This window comes from Stigmatopora nigra, chromosome 23, assembly GCF_051989575.1.
Source record: "Stigmatopora nigra isolate UIUO_SnigA chromosome 23, RoL_Snig_1.1, whole genome shotgun sequence".
NCBI classification, from domain to species: domain Eukaryota; kingdom Metazoa; phylum Chordata; class Actinopteri; order Syngnathiformes; family Syngnathidae; genus Stigmatopora; species Stigmatopora nigra.
Genome location: NC_135530.1, coordinates 5,523,603 through 5,545,000, shown reverse-complemented (window position 1 = coordinate 5,545,000; position 21,398 = coordinate 5,523,603). Strand labels below are relative to the sequence as shown.

Here is a 21,398-nt window from a genome sequence, read left to right as displayed (position 1 = left end):
GTGGCTTTGAACTGCAAATGGATTTGTCAGAAGAGAAAAAAGCCCCCTCGTTTTTCCAGCTTTTTCTGGCTCCTTAAAGCTTTTTAGCACGCCTTCGTGAATCGTGTGGAGGCTGAACAACAAATGTGAATGGGGGGGTAAGAAGAAAAAAAAAGAGAAAGAAAAAGAACATTTGTTGTGTTTTGGCATTTGCGCGTAGATAAACGTGTCTACTTTTATGCACTTACTTTATTCTAAGTAGTTTACAGATTTTCATACCACTTTGCCTGCCATTGACGGTATTCAATAACTATCTTTTGAGACAAGCTCATTTTCTGGCAGCAAATAAGTTCTTTTTTTTTAAGTTAATCTTTCCCAAACTAAAGTTCCAGGGGTCAAGAACCTTTTTAACGAAAAGAACCATAAACAATTCCTATTTTCGAATGTTATTCATTGTGAGCCATACTCCGAATTTAAAAGTCAAAATTCCGTATTTTCACGACTATAAGACACACTGCATTATAAGGCGCACCCTCAATGAATGACATTATTCCCATATATAAGGCGCACTGGATTATAAGGCGCACCCTCAATGAATGGCACATTTTATTTTTTTCCATATATAAGGTGCACTGGATTATAAGGCGCCCTGCCTATTTTGGAGAAAAATCTAAGACTTAAGTGCGCCTTATAGTCGTGAAAATACAGTTTGTTTGTTTTTTTAGGATTTTTAGTTTTTAATCTGCGTGGAGGCCACTATTGGTTGAAGTACTATTGTTTATTCAATATATTTTTTGCATTAATCAGTGTCAGTACAGATTTTGTTGTTTTCCAGCCTTATTCTATTTCAAACTTAAGGCACCACATTATAAGGCGCACCGCATTATAAGGCGCACCCTCAATGAAAGGCACTTTTTTCCCCATATATAAGGCGCACTGGATTATAAGCCCTGTCTATTTTGGAGAAAATTTAAGACTTTTAAGTGCGCCTTATAGTCGTGAAAATACGGTACATGTAAATGGATGTTTGTTTTTAGGAATTTCACCACTTAAAGTGGAAAACAACGTTGACAACATTCTTAATGCTAATCAATGATTGTATGCATTCCAGAAGATATCTCAGCTCTGTCACCAGCAGTTTCCATATTTTAGCCCACAGGTTATCGTAGACTCAGATGCGCCCATCAAAAGAGCCACATGTGGCTCCCGAGCCATAAATTCCCTACCCCTGAAATAGACAACTGAGCTACATATGTGATGCCTCCATGTTTAACAACCTTGTCCAATGAGAAATGTAGTGCAATGTCTTCTAATATCTCTGGTTTCTCTCCAGGAACCAGTGAACCAGATCAGTCATCGAGGGAATTTGCTGCTTCCATGTGTTCGTGCGTATATTTAGCTCCCCTGTAAAAGTAACACAAAAGCCTATATGGCATGTGTAATGTGATCCCATTAGCATGCACATATGTAAATGAATGTCGCCCCTTTGACATCAATGCTTAGGATAACGGCTACGTGTGTGTGGGATACACTTTTAGCTATTTATCTTCAATGAGATGCATGTTTTTTGTTGGCTTGACGTAATGATGTCATTTACATGGTAAGATGGATGATGGCGAGAAGTGATGATGGACATGTCATTTTGGATTGGATAACTTTATTCATCCCGTATTTGGGAAATGTTGTTGTCACAGTAGCAAGAGGGTGAGAATGCAGAAATAGGAAAGGCATCTTAGACATAAATAGATAGGTAATAAGTAAGTTAATAAATAAATACAGGAATAAATATATAAATAATTAACCTTGTTGCTGAAATATATATACACAGACATATATAAGCACATATATACATACAGGGGGACCCAAAAAGATGCATACCCATATTTTATTATTATTCAATAAAAAAAATCCATTTTTTAACAAATGTCTTTTCTGTTGCAGGACGTAAAAGGTGAACCTATGGATGATCGTTTTCAGCTATATATTTTTGGGGCAACTATAGCTGAAAACGATCATCCATAGGTTCACCTTTCACGTCCTGCAACAGAAAAGACATTCGTTAAAAAATGGATTTTTTATCGAATAAAATATGGTTACGCATCTTTTTGGGTCACCCTGTACATACACATAGATGTACATGCATGCATACTGTAGGTCTTAAAACGCAGCCATTTATTTTGTTAAAGAGTCTGACAGCTGATCCGCGCTCCTTCCTGCAATGAGGGTGCAGTAGTCTATTGCTGAAAGAGCTTTGGAGGGACTCTACAGACTCATGCAGGGAGTGGGAGGTGCTGTCCATGATGGACATCAACCTGGTCAGCATCTTCCGCTGTCCCACTTCCTCCGAAGAGTCCAAAGGACAGCCCAGAATAGAGCTGACCAGCTTATTTAGCCTGTTCCTGTCCCTCTCTGTGCTCCCGGATCCCCAACGAAAACTGCATAAAACACTGTAGAAGCCACCACAGTGTCGTAGAAAGTCCTCAGCAGTGTCCTGCACACTCCAAAGGATCGTAGACTCATCTGACCCCTTTTATATAGGGCATCTATGTTTCTTTTTATAGGAATGTGTCATAGTTGTCACCTCCAACTACTTGGAAATCCTCTGTTTTTAGTTGGTGAAAAGATGGTAAAAATATGGTAAGCCTGGAATTCACTTTTGTCAAATAACACCCACTTAAGTGATCGGTCGCTAGAAATGAGACATGTTATGTTTGCAGAGGATTTTGACACAAGCGTGGGGAGGGAAGGAGGGGGGCTTTCCTGACGCACGTTACCATGGTGACTGTCATTCAAGTCTAATTAAAACACACCCACACATTTAATAATGAGCAGTTATGCCAAAATAAGATTTTTTTTGTTTTGTTTGGGGCGACTAAAATGAAACTCTGACCAAAAATGTCTAAGCTTGACCTTTTTCTTTTTTTTAAAGAGGAGCCATCGATTTACAAAGTACAGGCTTTTAATACTTAAAATTTAATGTGCTCAACATATCTTGAACCAGTTGTAACTGGATACAGAATGTGGATGGGGTGAGGGTGGGTGGGGGGCTGCTGCCACATAAGATACCCTTACTGACAGAATGTCTGGGCACGTGCTAGCGTACCCGCATGTATGTTAGATGCTCAAATAACTTTAACAATTAAAGGAAAAGAAATAGAAATGTTGAAAATATGCTCTTTTTAGTGTAGTGTTTGCCAACCGTTTTTGAGCAGCGGTACACTTTTGCATTGAAAAAAAATGTCAATGGAAATGTTTTTATTTAAAACTATGTTGCCTATATTAACAATAGTTATTCTCATCAAAGTTTTAGCAGGAAGAATAACAAAAAAAACCCTAATGTCATGTTTTTAATGACTTCATGAATTTTCTCCCAATATGACTTAAATCTACTAATTTTATGCAAAAAAATTGATATGCTGACACAGACTAGACAAAAGTGGATGCCCTAGAAACCAAACAACTTCTGTTTAATGTTACAAAAAAGAAGCAACAAAATGACTCTTTCACAATTGGAATCTTGTAATAGTGTCATCTATTTTATGTGTCAAAGTGGTGGTCCGGGGGCCAAATCAAGGCCCACCGCATCATTTTGTATGGCCCAGGAAAGTCAATCATGAGTGCCGAATTTCTATTTTAGGATCAAATTCAAATGAAGAGTATAGATGTATATCAAATTTCCTGATTTTTCCCCTTTGAAATCAATAATTGACAGTTTTTAAATAAATTTTTCAGTTTTTAGTTCAAAAATCATATTTTAAATCTAAAAGAATACAAAAAAAGCTCAAATAAACATTGTTTTATAATTTATATCTATAAAAAACAAATATTCAGGGCTTTTAATCCAGTTATTTTAATCCATTTATAAAAACAATCTTGATCTATATAATTTAATTGAACCTTGTAACAGTTCAAATTTAATCTCATTACATTCATATTAATTTTCCTCTCTGAATATGACATAGTATGACTTCTTACAATTCCTGACCATTGCTTACAGCACAGCAGTGGTTGGGAAACCCTGCCTTAGTGGGTAAAAATGCCTTCAGATTCAATTAAAAAGTCTCTAACACTGCCAAAACGTCCTATTCTAGTCTTTCCTCACCTCCCATTTAATATTTCCCATTACTTAGCTGTTCCATCCTTTCGTCACATTGTGTTCCCTATGTAATTAAACCTGTGCCTACTTTGCTATCTTACTCATAAACAGGCTTCATATGTTCCCCCGCTACTTCGCGGTTCAGCTACCGTGGACTCAGAGCTTCGCGGATTTTTTTGGGGGAAAAAAAATACAAATATTACATTGAAACAACATATTTTACAGTTTTTGTTTTAACATGAATTTCACTCTCTCTCTACCCGTATTCTATATGGTCTACTGTATACAGGGGGGTACATTTAAAAAATAAATAAAAGAATAAACAAAAATTTGGAATTAAATTCAAATTAAGCATTTTTGAAGGGGAATCCCTACTTCGCGGAAATTCACTTATCGCGGGTGGTCGCGGTCCCCATTAACCGCGATAACCGAGGGAACACTGTATTCCATCCTGTTTCTTTAAATGTCCTACCCTTGTCTTTCCTGACCTCATTTTTTGTCTGCTAATAAGTTCCATTCTTGCAGTGCCTAAAAGTCCTCAACATAATGAACATATTGTGTATAATGTGTTTCGCTCCTATGTATAGTTGAACATTTTTTGCTAACAGACTGTCTTTCCATTTGTTTACTCATCAGGTGGGCTGTCTTTGTGTTTAAATTGTGCGGGAACACATCCTAATCCCTGCATAAAAAAATTAAAAAGCGTGGTTTTGCACATCAACAGAAGGCTAAGTAATGAATGCAGGTTAGAGGCCCCAATCATCTTTGCTTGTCTTTGTATGTCTGTCATTCCGAACACCGACCGATCTATCCTGGCGTCCATTGGTCCGACCAGTTGGAGTCTTAATCCGGCCCCAGCTAATCTTCCACTGATCTCAGGATTGCACTGGATGACGAGTTGCTGGGTTTCCTCGCACCTGCTGGCTGAGCGGTGGCGCTTGGATGGAAGATGGCTGTCCGTCGATCGCCGTCCTCTGCCTGGACAGGTGAGTGTTATGATGACGTGTTGTAAACATTAGGAAAACAATGTGTGAGCTCTTTCTTTGGCCCAAGCGCTGATGTATTGCAAAATACTACTAATGTTATTTGAGTTCAATGTTTTCATGTTAAGTGTGTTTTTCATACCAATTGGCTTCATCTATTTGTGTGTAAATAAGGGAAGGGAGTCACTATGGATGAGAACTAACCAGGTCTTAAAAATATTTCAATTATTTCATTTATGTGGCTCAAAAAGGCATTTAATTCATTCTTATTGAATTTTTTCATTTTGAAATTATGTCTGAGTGTTAGGGAATGGTCTTATGTTTTTTATTTTTATTTATTTACACCTGTCTGACCTGTTTATGCTAATGCCCTTTTAGGTCTGTCTATAATTTGCCATTATAATCTTAATTCTCAATTTGTCTTTAGATAACAGATTGAAAAAACACTGAATAAAATTCAATCCAATATTCTAATACAAAAAAAAAATAAACCATTTATAAAAAAAAAAAGCAAGTATTGTTGAGGATGAAGTGTTTTAAAATATAAAAGAATGTTTTTACATGATTTTTCTGAGTTTAGGACCAAAAAATATTTTCAAGTACTCCTATCATAATCTTTTACTTCTAATAATTTCCCTTACTTTAACAATCTTCCACTCGGGACAAAATACCTCCATTTTTTGTTAAATCAGAGTGAAATATGATCATTATTTCTCAAGCATAAACTCGTATGTTTTGACACTCAAAATAACTGACCACCAATAGTAAAAATGTACACGGCCATATGTTATTTCAACACAGCGTTTGAAAAAATGCCAATCCAATCGCAGTAAACACAACCCCAACGATGTCACCGGCAAATCTGATTACATAAAAGCATAAGCATTTGGATTCTTGCATGTAACTATCGCTCTTGACACATATTCCATGTCATAAACATATGCAAGAGGGATTTTTTTTCTCTCCTCAGGCATATTGTACTGGCGACCCACCAGTTTACTCTACAAAGCAACCCTCAGGCAGGCTACACCACCACAAAATAAGCCAACCACGACTCCTGTTATGCATTGAACTAAAAAAAAAGTCATCTTGACCTCCTCATTATCATATTGTAGATTTTAAAACGGAGAAAACACACCAGCAAATGTAGCAAGAGAGCTGTCCGCGGTACTGAAAGAGAGTAGCACAGTGTATGAACGAAGCCTGGTTGGTTACTATGGCTACAGATGTCTGTATCCCTAAATAACCACTTGTCCAAACCTTATTATTAAAAGAGACTGTATCAGTCTTGACTAAAAGGCAGTTCGATACATTTGAAAGTATAAGTAGTTGATAATTTTGATAGAGTCGGTAGACGTGGAGGCAACCCTAATGTGGTTCGCGGGCCGCGTTAACGTCAACTCGATTTTATGTGGGCCGGACAATTTTAGGTATTATATTTAGATTTTTTTTTATAAATGGATTAAAAGAACTGGATTAAAAGCCATGGATATTCAGTTTTTTATAGATCTAAAACAATGCTTGTTTTAGCTTTTTTTAAAATATATTTTTAGATTTTACAACATTATTTTTCAACTAAAAACACAGAAAAAATTGATTTAAAAAATTACAATTATTGATTTGAAAGGGGAAAATCAGGAAAAATAATATACAAAAGAACTGGATTAAAAATCTTGAATATTCAGTTTTTTATAGATCTAAAACAATGTTTATTTGAGCTGTTTTTTTATATATTTTTAGATTTTACAAAATAATTTTTGAACTAAAAACACAGAAAAAATGGATTAAAAAATGACAAATATTGATTTAAAAGGGGGACAATCAGGAAATTTAATATACATATATACTATTCATTTTAATTTGATCCTAAAATAGAAAGTCAGCACTCATCATTTACTTTCCCGGGCCACACAAAATGATGCGGCGGGCCAGATTTGGCCCCCGGGCCGCCACTTTGACACATGTGCCCTAACACATTAATATAAAAAGTTATTTTGGAACTCACTAAAAGTCCCTGGTTGCTATTGACAGCACTAGATGTCCAATCCAATGTTATTTGACCCCAGCTAAACAAATGCTACTTTACCCCCATACAGTCACGACAAATTGGACTTCTTACGCCGTCAATAGCACTGAAAGTGGAGCATTAACAGCCAGTGCTCCCACTGTATGTCACACTCACTCCAAAAGAATTGATTTGGTATTTTCAGAATCAAGAAAAGTCGACGCAGTTGATACTGTACATTCGAATCAATATGGCTGAATCATCCAAGATGCACTTTCTTACTTTATTTTGTCCCTAGTGAGAAGTATTTTCAGAGTAAACAGTACACGGTGCACACTAAAGTGAAACAAGGCTCCAGCAATGTTATATCCATTTGAGCTGTATTTCAAAAAATATTCACTGATGTTTTTCTAACTTCAAACCTTGAACATTTCTGTCAGAGTCCAGAGGGAATGGACGAGGCTACGTCTCGGTGGCAACGGCTCTGAGTGAGTCCTCCTCCATCCACAGCGACGCTCTCTACCAGCTGACCAGAGATGTGTCGCGGGGGGGCCCGGATCCACTTTTCAAAAGCCTTTTGGAAGTGGAAGCTGACCAACCGTTAACCTGGGATGAAGAAGCTCAAAATCTACTTAAGGTGACCAATGAGTGAATGAAGTCTATTTAATACCTGTTCAACTTTGTTCAATTGCTCCCTTTATTAATGATTGGGTGCTCGGATGTTTGGTCGCCGGTCTTTTGGTCGCCGGTCTTTTGGTCGCCGGTCTTTTGGTCGCCGGTCTTTTGGTCCCTTTTGGTCGCCGGTCAAATGGTGACAGAGAGTTTACTATTGAAGCCAGCTCTCAAAATTCTATTCATGAGAGAGAGTTTAATATCTAAGAGAGAGAGTTTAATATCTAAGGGAGAGAGAGTTTAATATCTAAGAGAGAGAGAGAGTTTAATATCTAAGAGAGAGAGTTTAGTATCTAAGAGAGAAGGAGAGAGAGAGTTTAATATTTAAGAGAGAGAGTTTAGTATCTAAGAGAGAAAGAGAGAGAGAGTTTAATATCTAAGAGAGAGAGTTTAGTATCTAAGAGAGAGAGTTTAATATCTAAGAGTGAGAGAGTTTAATATCTAAGAGAGAGAGTTTAATATATAAGAGAGAGTTTAATATCTAAGAGAGAGTTTAATATCTAAGAGAGTTTAATATCTAAGAGAGTTTAATATCTAAGAGAGAGAGAGAGAGTTTAATATCTAAGAGAGAGAGAGTTTAATATATAAGAGAGAGAGAGTTTAATATATAAGAGAGAGTTTAATATCTAAGAGAGAGAGTTTAATATCTAAGTACATTTGACCGGCGACCTAAAGACCGGCGACCAAACGTCCGGTCACGAATTATTGCAATTCCCTTTATTAACCAAAAAAAAAAAAAAAAAAAACGTACAAATGCATATTTACTCACTTAGGGCGCACTTAAAAGTTCAAAATTCATGGATGGGGTGCCTAATCAGGTTGCACTATATTCAAGATTCTGTAGATGTCGCTGAAAGCTTGACTGTTAGGGTACATTGCTTGCTGATGCGCTATAATGGTATAGTGAAAAGGCCAATGTGTGAAAAGGAATGCGCGTATGCCTATCATGTTTAAAGCATGACAATATTTAATATTGTATTGTATTGTTTTCATCCCAAAAACATGCATGCTAAGGGTAACTGATTGCCTCTAGCTATGATTGGTTGTCTGTTTCTTTGTGCCCTGAAACTGGCTGGCCACCAATTCAGGGTGTCCCCCTTCTGTTACATAGTTGGCTCGGATAGACTACAGCACCCCCCACGACCCTTCTGAGAATAAGCAATTCAGAAAAAAATTAAAAAACCCTACACAAGGGCACTAAAGATAGAAAATACCCCTTAACTACAATCTTACATATTCACATATATGTTCATTAACATGAATATAAAAATATTCATTAATATATCAAACACAAAATGAATAAATATTGCAAATCAAAAAGACTGAATCATTTCACTCTATGGCCAAATGAACAGAATAATCAAAAAACAAAACAAAAAAAAGCTATTTTAGAAGTAAAAATGTTTTTTTTTTTTGTTTTCAACCACAAAAACACACTTCAGATGGCCTTTTTTTTTCTTTTTTTTCCTAACAGCGTGCCGCAACTCGCTGCCAAACGCCGACGGTGCGCGCACACTCATCCCTTACTCACTCACTCACTCACTTACACACACACACACATTTAGACAGACACAACCGCTCAACACACTCCCTCCGACACTCATCCCAAAGCGCGAAAGCTAGATGGACGCCTCTCTCCTCTCGTGGCTCATGCAGCCGCTTGCCACGTTTCTATAGATCACCAAATCTCCTTTTACCATCCGTGCCATGACACCTGTTGCCTCATCCACTATCTCCATGGAGTGACCCTTTTAGTCTGCTTTTTTCTTTTTCTTTTTTTTTTCGAGGGGGGTGGATGATGGAGGCAGTAGCATCCAGGATGAATTCGTTTTCTTTTTTGCCAACTTTGAATAATTTTCTCCCTCCGTTTGTCTGATTTTTTTGCTTGAAGCTTCACAGCATGCAGACTGATGACAAGGTCCCAGTGAGTACGCCATACTATTGGCTACATCCTTTTTAATATTAATTCAAAGAGACTTATATAGTGTGTTTAATCATATTGCCGTAAACCCGTCAAAACACGTGACTACCTTTTGGGTCGTAGTATCCAAGGGAAACACCGGTATAGCAATACCTTGAGATACGAGTTGAATGCGTTCCAGGACTGAGCTCTTATGTCAATTCATTCGTATCTCCAATTATTTTTTTCTATTTAAAATAACTAAATACAAATGGATTTGTTCCTACACTCTGAGAAAATTATCTAAAAATAGAATATTACATGTTTTTAATTGTTCTCATTCACAACATATGCTAACAAAGTAACAAAATACTTATGTAGTTGTTATGAACTGTAATGGAATACTTTATTGTATTTTATGAGTATTTTATGAGTATTTTATGAGTATTTTATGAGTATTTTATGAGTATTTTACGGAGTTGTTACCTTTTGAAACAGACGGTAGCAGCTGACAGCGGAGGAGACTTGACACGTTAGGTTCGCTACACTTTTGTCACTCTAACATAGCATAACATAAACTTTAACTTAAATTAACTTTGCTTACTATACACACACTTAAAAATGGAGGTCACCTTGTTGTGCTATAACCAATGCAACAGTGTTATTATATTCCGCCACGGCTTTAAAGTCGAAACTAGCTACTTCTCCGTGCCTCACAAACAAAATAGTTCGTTTTTTTAAAGTTATCGAAGCAACCACGACTCGCCTTGAAGGTTTTTTGGCTGATTTTGAAGTTTCTAAGCTGTTTTCTTTCATCGTAACTGTTTCTCCTTTAACCATATTAAAAGAAGCCCCTCCCTCTCGTTATGAATATCAACGCGTAGCTTAAAACGGACGACTTAACGTCCGCATCATATGTCAAATTTGTCTCGTATCTCAAGGCAAAAAATGTACTCTGAATTTTCCTCGTATCTCAAATTTAGGACACTCATAGGCTAAGTTACTCAACAATCCACCAAAAAATGGGCTCCCCCATTATTTGGACATGCAAAAAGAGAGAATGTGCATTCCTCACTCATAGTTTTGAGCTGTGGCATTGTGTGAAGGCTCTTTGTGTTCCTGCGTCACTATTTTTTTTTTATTGTCATCCTGCTTCTCTATTGGTTCTCGTCGTTTGTTTGTTTTAGTCGGCAGACCACCTGGCGAGTAAATTTAGAAAGTATTAGTAGGGTTTTGCTTCTTTTAGTTGAAAACGGTGATGATTTTTGAGGATCGAAGAGGGATTCAATGATGGTTTTGAAACTTGTTTGCTGTCATTTTGACGGATTTAGACGTCAAATCAGTTTAAAATGGGAACGTTAGTAGGAAAAGGATGTTGATGGTGGATTCCATTTTGCTATAGTAAAGGCAATTGGGTTGGTGCTGTCTTCTTCTAAACACTAGCTCTATAAAAAGAATGAAAGAAGCAAAGGTGATGCGACTGCCCACTCTGCCATCAAAAAGGTTTGCACTTCAGTATTTTGGAGAACTTGCCAATAGCCACTTGGCGTGCCGGCGTCCGCGTTCGAGTTCATTCAAAGCGTTGCGTAATCTGATGCCGCTCAAAGGCGCTGTCTTCTTGCCTTTTTGTCGCCGTTATACCATTTGTTGGAATTTAGAGGGATGCCACAAATGATTTATTTTATCTTCATAGACTATTCATGGCTATTTTTTTGCATTTGTTACAATGTTTATGCTTGTATTATGTATTTTATCTGGGAATTGCAGTGTTTGCAAACATTTAATGACATTCATTAAAAAAGATATTTCATTGATTTTACGTTGGCCAGACCATTTTAGATATATTAAGATTTTTTTTTTATAAATGGATTAAAAGAACTGAATTAAAAGCCCTGAATATTCAGTTTTTTTCTAAATCTAAAACCATGTTTATTTGAGCCGTTTTGATATATTTTTAGATATTACAAAATGATTTTTGAACTAAAAACACAGATCAAATGGATTAAAAAATGACAATTATTGATTTAAAAGGGGGAAAATCAGGAAATTTGATATAGATCTGTAATCTTAATTTTAATTTGATCCTAAAATAGAAAGTCGGCACTCATCATTTACTTTCCCGGACCACACAAAATGATGCGGCGGGCCAGATTTGGCCCCTGGGCCACCACTTTGACACCTGTGATCTAGAATGTGATCTCTACCATTTATAGTCATTTTCCTTTAGACATTATTTTTTTATTAAAAACTAAATTTAAAAAAAAGTTTATTTTTTTTAAATATTTTAAATAAAATTGAGATACATAAGTTAATGACCTTTACCCCTTTTTGTCATTGCAAAATAGCACTAAATAAGAAAATTGATGAATGATGAGTCAACCAATCAAAAAATTACATTATCTGGGTCAACATGAATATGACAGTCAACTGCTCTAATCAATTATTTTTCTCCAGGTTGTCAGTTCTTCATCAAATCCCCATGACAACAGCGAGGGCCTCCACTTCTCAGACGGCCGGCGGAAAGTCGACTACGTCCTGGTTTTCCACGGGCGCCGCCACGGCTCCGTCCGATCCCCCGCCAGCGCGTCGGCCTCCCACGACCGACTTTCCGTCGTTTCCAACGGCAACTTCCCACCGTCGGGGGGCTCGGACGGCAAAGATGAAGGAGGCGGCGGCGGTGGTGGCGGAGGAGGAGGCTCTCCGGGTGCCGAAGTCGTCGGCGAGGCGTTCGCTGAGCCGGACGGCGGCGGCGTGGGGAACGACGCGACCGAACCCGCCGACCGCGAAATGCAGTCAATCAGACAAGAGTTCGAGGCCCAGCTGGTGGAGGCCGGATTGGAGATCGAACGGGACCGAGAGGTGAGTACAACGTGTCATTTTAAAACAGGGGTGTCAAACTCCCTTTGGTCTGCGGGCCGAATACGACTTAATTTGAGATCAAGCGGGCCGGACCAGTAAACTCATTGCAAAATTACATAGAACTAACAATAAGCCCACTTTTTTCCTTTGTATTAGTCACTAATACTAATAATTAGTGCAAAGAATGAGTGAATTATCAAAATGTTTATCAACAGAATTTTCCTTTTACATTATCAACAATATATTATGAACAAGAGAATAACATAAGAACATAAATAAAGTATGTGCAATTTCAACAACACTTTTACACAGTTAAACATAAATTTAAGTGTGTTGTACATAAAACTGATCACAAAAATAGTAACAATGTTCCAAAAACATTTAGTACCAGCCTTGTGGAACTTAAAAAGACTGTTTTTCAACATCTAGAAAGCAATTTGAACAAATGAATAACTTTCACAGCAATTATGTTGTCTGCATGTACTAAAACACTGCCTCCCCTAGCGGATAATACAAGAACTACAAATTTATACAATGCAGCTTTCTTCCCCGGGCCATACCAAACCACCAGACGGGCCGGATCCGGCCCGCGGGCCGTATATTTGACACCCCTGTTTTAAAAGCTCGGTGCAAGCAGTTAAAAAGCGATTTATTTATACTTTTGGTGGCCTCTCTCCATATCACATTCCATTCCACATTAAAATTAGCAACATGGTGCACTCCATGTCACTACACAGTGCTGGCGCGCATAAATGAATCATGCAATTTCAAGTGGATATTCTTTCTCCGCAGTATTTTTCCGCAATTGTTTGATTCGACTAAAATGCAATAGTATAGAAAAAGTATTAGTGAATATGTTAGTGCAGGGGTAAGGAAACTATGGCTCAGGAGCCACATGTGGCTCTTTTGATGGGTGTATATGGCTCTCTGCCTTTTTAAATCATAATGTTCTCAAAATAATTATAATATAAAATTGTTTATTTTAACTTTTTTTTAGTAAGGGAAAAAAATCTAATAATCATTTGTTTTTCATCTCAAATGGAAACAATAAAAAAAACATAGATATTCAATATTAAAGTGAAAAACCGAAAATATTTTTATATATTTATTTTTAAAAAGGGGAAAATCAGGAAATATAATATACATCTATAATCTTCATTTGAATTTTATCCTAAAACAGAAAGTTGGCCCTCATAATTTACTTATTCGGGCCGCACAAAATGATGCGGCGGACCAGATTTGGCCCCCGGGCCGCCACTTTGACACCTGTGCTCTAACATATTCTGGTTCAGATAACATAAAAAATAAATTAGAAAATTGAATGTTAGTGAATATTCACTATGCTGTTGTACTTCAATCTAGGATGGGAGGAGCTTCCGAGTAGCGCTTTATTTTATGGCATAGATTGACTTTCATTGCCTCCTTTGACTATATAGTCCAGGATACTCTTACAGAGTGACTGACAAACATGATTAGCAAGCCTCATTTGAATATAGTGAGTGGGATACTCTTACAGAATGACTGACAAAACACAATTACAGCCTTTCGGTTCCTATAATAAGTGCAAAACAGTTCTTAAATAAGTTCTACATTTGCATTTCAAATACTTCTTGTTTTTCTGGCATGTACACAACTGCCAAGACTTAAATGTCAAACTTGTTTACCGCCTCTAAAGATTAATGAGTTGACCTCAGATGCTTTTTATGTAACATTTTTTGGTTAAATTGCCAGTAAAATAAATGGAGGAATTGAGATAAGGTTGAGATACCATTGGTCAATTTCCCCAGTTTGGATTGAAGTGCGACTTATCTATTATAAATGTCATTGAGCATTCAGCATTCATTTTCAGCGTGGAGTTTTTCTTTGCTACCGCCTCTCACTCAGCAACATGCTGTCACCCAAACGATCACCCTCTCGACATGCGCCACCCTCCACCCCCCACCGGCTGCGTCCTAGTTACCCCCCCACTGAGATAAAGAGCTAATTGGAAATCCCGCTCTGCTATTCATTAACCTTTTCCAGACTCAAGTGTATTTATATCCATTTTATTTTGTATTTCTTTTATCCTGGGTTTGATCCCATCTCAGTCCACTTGTGTAGAATCTGCATGTTTTTTCCCGGGGTTGCGTGGGTTTTCTGTGGGTACTCCGGATTCCTCCCACATTCCAAAAAAACACATATGATCGGCTGGTTGGACCCTCTAAATTCCCCCTAGGTGCCCTGCCATTGGCTGGTTACCAATTCAGAGTGTCTGAAATCAGCTGGGATAGGCTTCAGCACCCCCTGCATCCCTGGTGAGGATATAAAAATTCAGGAAATGAATCAATTTCACAAAAATTAAATAGTTTAATAGTTTTTATTGAAATTTAAAAAAAAAAGAATCGATTGATAAACAAAATTCTTATAGCGTAGCACTAGCTGTCAATCACTGACATCGGACATTTATTCGCTGCCATCCTAACGAGACATAACGGATTGGACATCTAGTGCCGTCAACATGATAATTCAATGCCAGCATACTAGCGGATTTTCAGGACTATAAAGTGCACCGCATTATAAGGCGCACCCTCAATGAATGACAGTTTTTCCATATATAAGGCGCACTGTATTATAAGGCGCACTGTCTATTTTGGAGAAAATTTAAGACTTTTAAGTGCGCCTTATAGTCGTGAAAATACGGTAATTCAGATGTATTGGACTTCTAGATCTGTCAATATTAGAATATTCATCAAAAACTAAGGTGAGGAGGAATACTTTCTATTTTCATTCTTTTTTATCCAAATTTCTATTTTGATAGCAGTTTATTACTTCATATATATATATATATGTATATATATATATATATATATATATATATATATATATATATATATATATATATATATATATATATATATATATATATATATATATATATTTTTTTTTTTAATATAAAGTTCCATCATGAGTGTTCAGCTTGTTTCTTTATTATAAAAGAGCAAGTAGCTAATGCCATGTGAGGAGAAAATGAAATACAAGCACAGCGAGAGTTGCACTTGAATGAACCGGCCCGCCAATCAAATTGTCGGGTACAGAATGTACAGTCGTATACATGGCGCTGGGCTGACGTGGAACCAAAGATCTCAGGAGTGTCGCCGACCAGAAAGGGAATCGGGTTTCGATCAGGAACCCCCCCCCAAGCGTTGCTTTTTAAAATAGATTTTGAATATTAAATAATTGACAACAAAAGCCGTCCAATTCAATTTGATTGATCATCAACAAAATCATCCAAAGGTAGAATGATGTTTAATAATAATAATCGGACATAGGCTTTGTCATCATCATTAACTCGACATAAGCCTAATTGTCATCATACCCAGAAACTGCGTATGACGAAATTGGTAGTACTTCTCCATAAGGTGTGTTTTCTCGACAAAAGACCCAAATAAGTGATAATTTCAGACTCGTAATTTGGCATTCTGCCGTTATGGATACATCGCATCAACCCCGAGTGGATCACTTACCTCTCAATATCTTTCACATACCTTCAGTCAGCCAGTAGGAGACAGATCACCGCCCAACATCTTTTCATATTACCGCACCCCGAAGTTATTACACAGAAGGGATTGTGTGTCGTGCTACCGCAAGTTTAGAGTCCTGACTAATGTGGGAACAAAATAAAAATTACGCTATAGATATATATACTCTCCAAAGAGAATTTATCATTATTAGTATTGCTAAAGTAAGTGGAGATGAATCCACAATCAAAATAATTTATTTGGTGGAAAACGCTCCATAATTACAGCGAGACAATGTGATTCATGCTGGGATACATTAGCATACAGTGAAAGATCTTCCAGGACACGGCGGGGATATTCTGTTTAACAAAGCTCCAAAATGGCTTGCCAAGAACAGAGCGCAAGGAGTGTTGAAATTGCTTTGGAAGAACACGTGGGGGTGTGACCGCTAATGGGATTCTTGCCATTTGGGTGGCATTTCAGAAAATTCAAATCGTAGGTCAGGATGTTAGACTTTAACACAAGGGGTAGGGAACCTATGGCTCGGGAGCCACATGTGGCTCTTTCCATGGGAGAATACGGCTCTCCACTAACCTGTGAGGTAAAGTATGGAAATTGGCATTGACAATACCTCTTGCACCATTTTAATCCTAATTTTGTTCTTCAGTACTTTTGAATAATCTCATTGATACTGATGGATTGGCAACAGCATAACAATTTTGGCAAAATAATTCAGACTTTTTGTGCTTTAAAAGTTGTGAAATGCAAGCACTGCATTATAAGGCGCACCCTCGATGAATGACATTTTCCCATATATAAGGCGCACTGTATTATATGGCGCACAGTCTATTTTGGAGAAAATGTAAGACTTTTAGGTGCGCCTTATAGTCGTGAAAATACGGTAATTGCTATTGACTTCCAGGTATGAAGCATTCACTACACAGTCACCTCTAAAGCCAGCCATTGTTGATGTTTTGGATTTTTTTGTATACAATCTTCCAGTGGGGGAGGAGCTATATGATGGAAGATTTTGTAAACTAAGATGGCATCTGCATATTTAACAGTATTGTTTCACTTCAGGCGTTTGTTTTTTTTTAATATCCGACAGTGGTGGTTTTTCGTTTTTGGTTTTCTGTTTTTTCCATATATAAGGCGCACTGGATTATAAGTATTTTGGAGAAAATTTAAGACTTTTAAGTGCACCTTATAGTCGTGAAAATACGGTATATATTTGTACATAGTATTTTTCTTTTCAATTCTGGCTCCCAAGAAATAACATAAGAAATTATGAATAGTTTATGGCTCTCTCTGTCAAAAAGGTTCGTTACTCCTTCTTTAACGTGTTAAAGTTTAACAGGTGCTTTATAAGACTTTAACCATGTTTTGTTTTTAGGTGAAGGCCCACAGTCTGAGTTTCACTCGCCTCCATGCTCCTTGGCCCGTTTTGTGCAGGGAGGCGGAATTTCTTAAAATTAAAGTCCCCACAAAGACGGTGAGATTTTATTATTATTGTTTTTTTCATCTCATATCTTCTGCAAATTATGTGACATGCCAAATGTTCCAACAGAGCTACGAAATTAAAGAGGAAAGTGCATTCAGCAGTAGCGTGTGGAGGAAGCTGAAGCAACCTTTCCAACCCAAAGTGTCCAATCAGGATCATGACGGACCCACTAAATTCCTCACTCACTGCTTTTCCAGGGATAAACTCCACCTGTAAGAGACCACCATTCCAAAATAGTACGTCCCTTTTCACTGTTTACTATCATTAAACTCACATATTGATCAGGTACAACATCACATCGAAAGACACGTTTTTTGACAACGCCACGAGAGGCCGCATCGTAAGTGCTGCGTCACCCCCACGTTGTTGATTCCAAAATGGAGTATGATGGGATGGGATTTCTTTCAAGGTGTACGAGATCTTGAGGAGGACGGTTTGCGCGCGGACCTGTCAAACTATCGGTAAGTAGCTGTTATTCTTTGCAAATACGATAAATGTCCATTTTAAAGGACTATAATATCATGAAGTCAATTGGTTCAAATGCCAATGAATACAGAGTATGTTAATGGACAGTGACTACTTTTGGTTAAATTGTTTTTTTATGTTATTTTGTATCGTAATTACCACGTTCTTGGCATAATTATATCAAATAAGGATGTTTTTGTTGTTGTTGTTCTAGTTTTTTATAGATGCTGTTATTCATAGCAAATATAATTGGGGTTAGGGTATCAAATGTCAACATTTAAACCACAGTTTAAAGTAGCCATGTTGATTTAATGAGTAACTCCCCATAAAAAAACACTAATACATACATTTTAATGAACAAATTGACCAAAAGTAGTCAAAATGGACCAGCAATTTCTGTGGTACCTGGACACTTGGTCGACGGACACTTGGTCCCCGGACGTTTCGTCTAATAGACGTTTGGTCGACGGACAGTTCTTTCTCTGTCATGATTATAATTTTGAGAGTGAGCGAATCCGGCGACCAAACGTCCATTCGATGAAACCTCCGGGGACCAAGTGTCCGTCGACCAAACGTCTGGTCACAAATTTCAGCAATTATACGAGAAAAAAAATCAATCCAACAAACGCGCCTATTTTGTTAGGTCGGCTATCATAGCAAAAGTGCCTAAGCTGAAGGGCAAAAACATTGAAAGTAATGACAATGGCATGACTTTGACCCAAATTTGCTCTTTTCATAACCAAACACAGCAAGATGCCCTCCTTCACCCGCTTTTTGGTTGCCTCCTACGTTAACAAATGGGTCACGCATCTTGAATCCCCTCAAGTGCATACTATAAGTTCTTAAATAGCCCAGTTCATCACAGTGCAGACCTCATTGAGACACTTCATTGACTTTGATGAAAGAGTCCCCTAATTTTTATAAATTGATTAAAAGAACTGGATTAAAAACTCTGAATATTCCGTTTTTTATAAATCTAAAACAATTTTTATTCAAGCTTTTTTTCCCAATATATTTTTAGATTTTACAAAATGATTTTTGAACTAAAAACACAGAAAAAATTGATTAAAAATGACAATTATTGACTTAAAAGGGGGAAAATTTGGAAATGTAATATACATCTATACTCTTCATTTGAATTTGACCCTAAATCAGAAAGTCAGCACTCATGATTTACTTTCCCGGGCCACACAATACGTTATAGGGGGCCACATTTGGCCCTTGGGCCACCACTTTGACACATTTCCCCTAACAGGTATCACAACGTTGATCGCAAAGGGTGTCTACGACGCCGCCTTCCCACTTCACGATGTAAGTCTGAGCTCATATTCACTCTAATGACTACCGAACTCCATAAATGTATTAATATATGATATCCCTCAGGGAGATTTTGATGCGATTGGACACCCCGAGGAAAGGAATGACCGACAGGTACCAATCCTTTTGGAAAAAATATTGTCATTTTCATGAACTCTCATTTGAATGAGAGCCAACAACTTAATGTTCTCTTTCACTTTTGTTTTTACAGGTTCTACATGAAGAGTGGGCCAGATACTCGGCCTTCTACAAGTATCAGCCTATTGATTTGGTCAGGTACATTCTTCATATCAACTAAGCATAAATGATGTAGTAGCCTCATTTTTTTCATTTTTAACCCATAGAAAATACTTTGGAGAGAAGATCGGTCTATATTTTGCCTGGCTTGGCGTTTACACTCAACTGCTGGTGCCGGCATCCATCGTGGGAATTATTGTGTTTGGCTATGGGGTCGCGACAATGGATACCAATATACCCAGGTATAAATGACTTTTTAAAGACTACAAACACAAAAAAACTCAAAAACAGCCTTGGAATTTATAAGAAAAACTTGTTAAATATAATCATCTCCCCTTATTTGTGTTGTCAGCCTCAGATATGTTCAATGTACCATATTTTCACGACTATAAGGCGCACCACATTATAAGGCGCACTGTCAATGAATGACACATTTAAATTTTTTTTCCATGGATTAAACACACTGGATTATAAAGCGCCCTGTATATTTTGGAGAAAATTTAAGACTTTTGAGTGCGCCTTATAGTCGTAAGAATACGGTACATGTACTTATACCTATACCATATTTTCACGACTATAAGGCGCACCGCATTATAAGGCACACCCTCAGTGAATGACACATTCAATTTTTTTCCACATATAAAGCACACTGGATTATAAAGCGCCCTGTATATTTTGGAGAAAATTTAAGACTTTTGAGTGCGCCTTATAGTCGTAAGAATACGGTACATGTACTTATACCTATACCATATTTTCACGACTATAAGGCGCACCGCATTATAAGGCACACCCTCAGTGAATGACACATTCAATTTTTTTCCACATATAAAGCACACTGGATTATAAAGCGCCCTGTATATTTTGGAGAAAATTTAAGACTTTTGAGTGCGCCTTATAGTCGTAAGAATACGGTACATGTACTTATACCTATACCATATTTTCACGACTATAAGGCGCACCGCATTATAAGGCACACCCTCAGTGAATGACACATTCAATTTTTTTCCACATATAAAGCACACTGGATTATAAAGCGCCCTGTATATTTTGGAGAAAATTTAAGACTTTTGAGTGCGCCTTATAGTCGTGAGAATACGGTACATGTACATATACATATACAATTTTTTTCACGACTATAAGGCGCACCGCATTATAAGGCACACCCTCAATGAATGACACATTTTAATTTTTTTCCACATATAAAGCACACGGGATTATAAAGCGCCCTGTGGATTTTGGAGAAAATTTAAGACTTTTAAGTGCGCCTTATAGTTGTGAGAATATGTTAAATGTACATATACATATACCGCATTTTCACGACTATAAGGCGCACCGCATTATAAGGTGCACCCACAATGAATGACACATTTTAATTTTTTGTCCATTGATTAAGCACACTGGATTATAAGGCATCTATTTTGGAGAAAATTTAGGACTTTAAGTGCGCCTTATAGTCGTGAAAATACAGTAATGGTAATGGTATAGAGAAGCTAATTTTTATTGTTTATTATATTGAATATCGCCTATTTGTGCTGTTAGCTCAGGTGTCGGGAACCTTTTTGACATAAAGAGCCATAAACAATTCCTATTTTTAAATTTTATTCCTTAAGAGACATTCTCTGAATTTAAGAGTAAAAATGTGAAAATTAGATGAGTTTTCTTTTTTTTTGGGTCATTTTACCACTTTTAAAGTACAATTCTTTTGACAACACTAAAACTTAGTTTCTAATCAATAAAAATATGTATGCATAAAAGTTTATTGAAAATAAAACTGTCACCAGCACTTTAAACACATATTTTACCTCACAAGAGCCACATATGGCTCCCGAGCCATAGGTTCCCTAACCCTGTGTTAGCACATTTTCATAGAAACACCATTTTAACATT

At 37.1% G+C, this 21,398-nt stretch overlaps 1 protein-coding gene across 1 annotated transcript in view; it reads left to right on the top strand.

Moving 5' to 3' along the window:
- Positions 1-4,854: 4,854 nt before the first annotated feature.
- Positions 4,855-21,398, top strand: part of ano2b (anoctamin 2b) — a 56,312-nt gene continuing 39,768 nt past the window's right edge. The window contains exons 1-11 of the mRNA XM_077709402.1: positions 4,855-5,061; positions 7,504-7,700; positions 12,090-12,494; positions 17,385-17,483; positions 17,559-17,704; positions 17,778-17,832; positions 17,902-17,953; positions 19,213-19,268; positions 19,341-19,388; positions 19,486-19,550; positions 19,619-19,753. Of these exons, the coding sequence (XP_077565528.1) occupies positions 5,025-5,061; positions 7,504-7,700; positions 12,090-12,494; positions 17,385-17,483; positions 17,559-17,704; positions 17,778-17,832; positions 17,902-17,953; positions 19,213-19,268; positions 19,341-19,388; positions 19,486-19,550; positions 19,619-19,753 (1,295 nt within the window). The 5' untranslated portion in view covers positions 4,855-5,024. The remainder of the gene's footprint in view (positions 5,062-7,503; positions 7,701-12,089; positions 12,495-17,384; positions 17,484-17,558; positions 17,705-17,777; positions 17,833-17,901; positions 17,954-19,212; positions 19,269-19,340; positions 19,389-19,485; positions 19,551-19,618; positions 19,754-21,398) is intronic.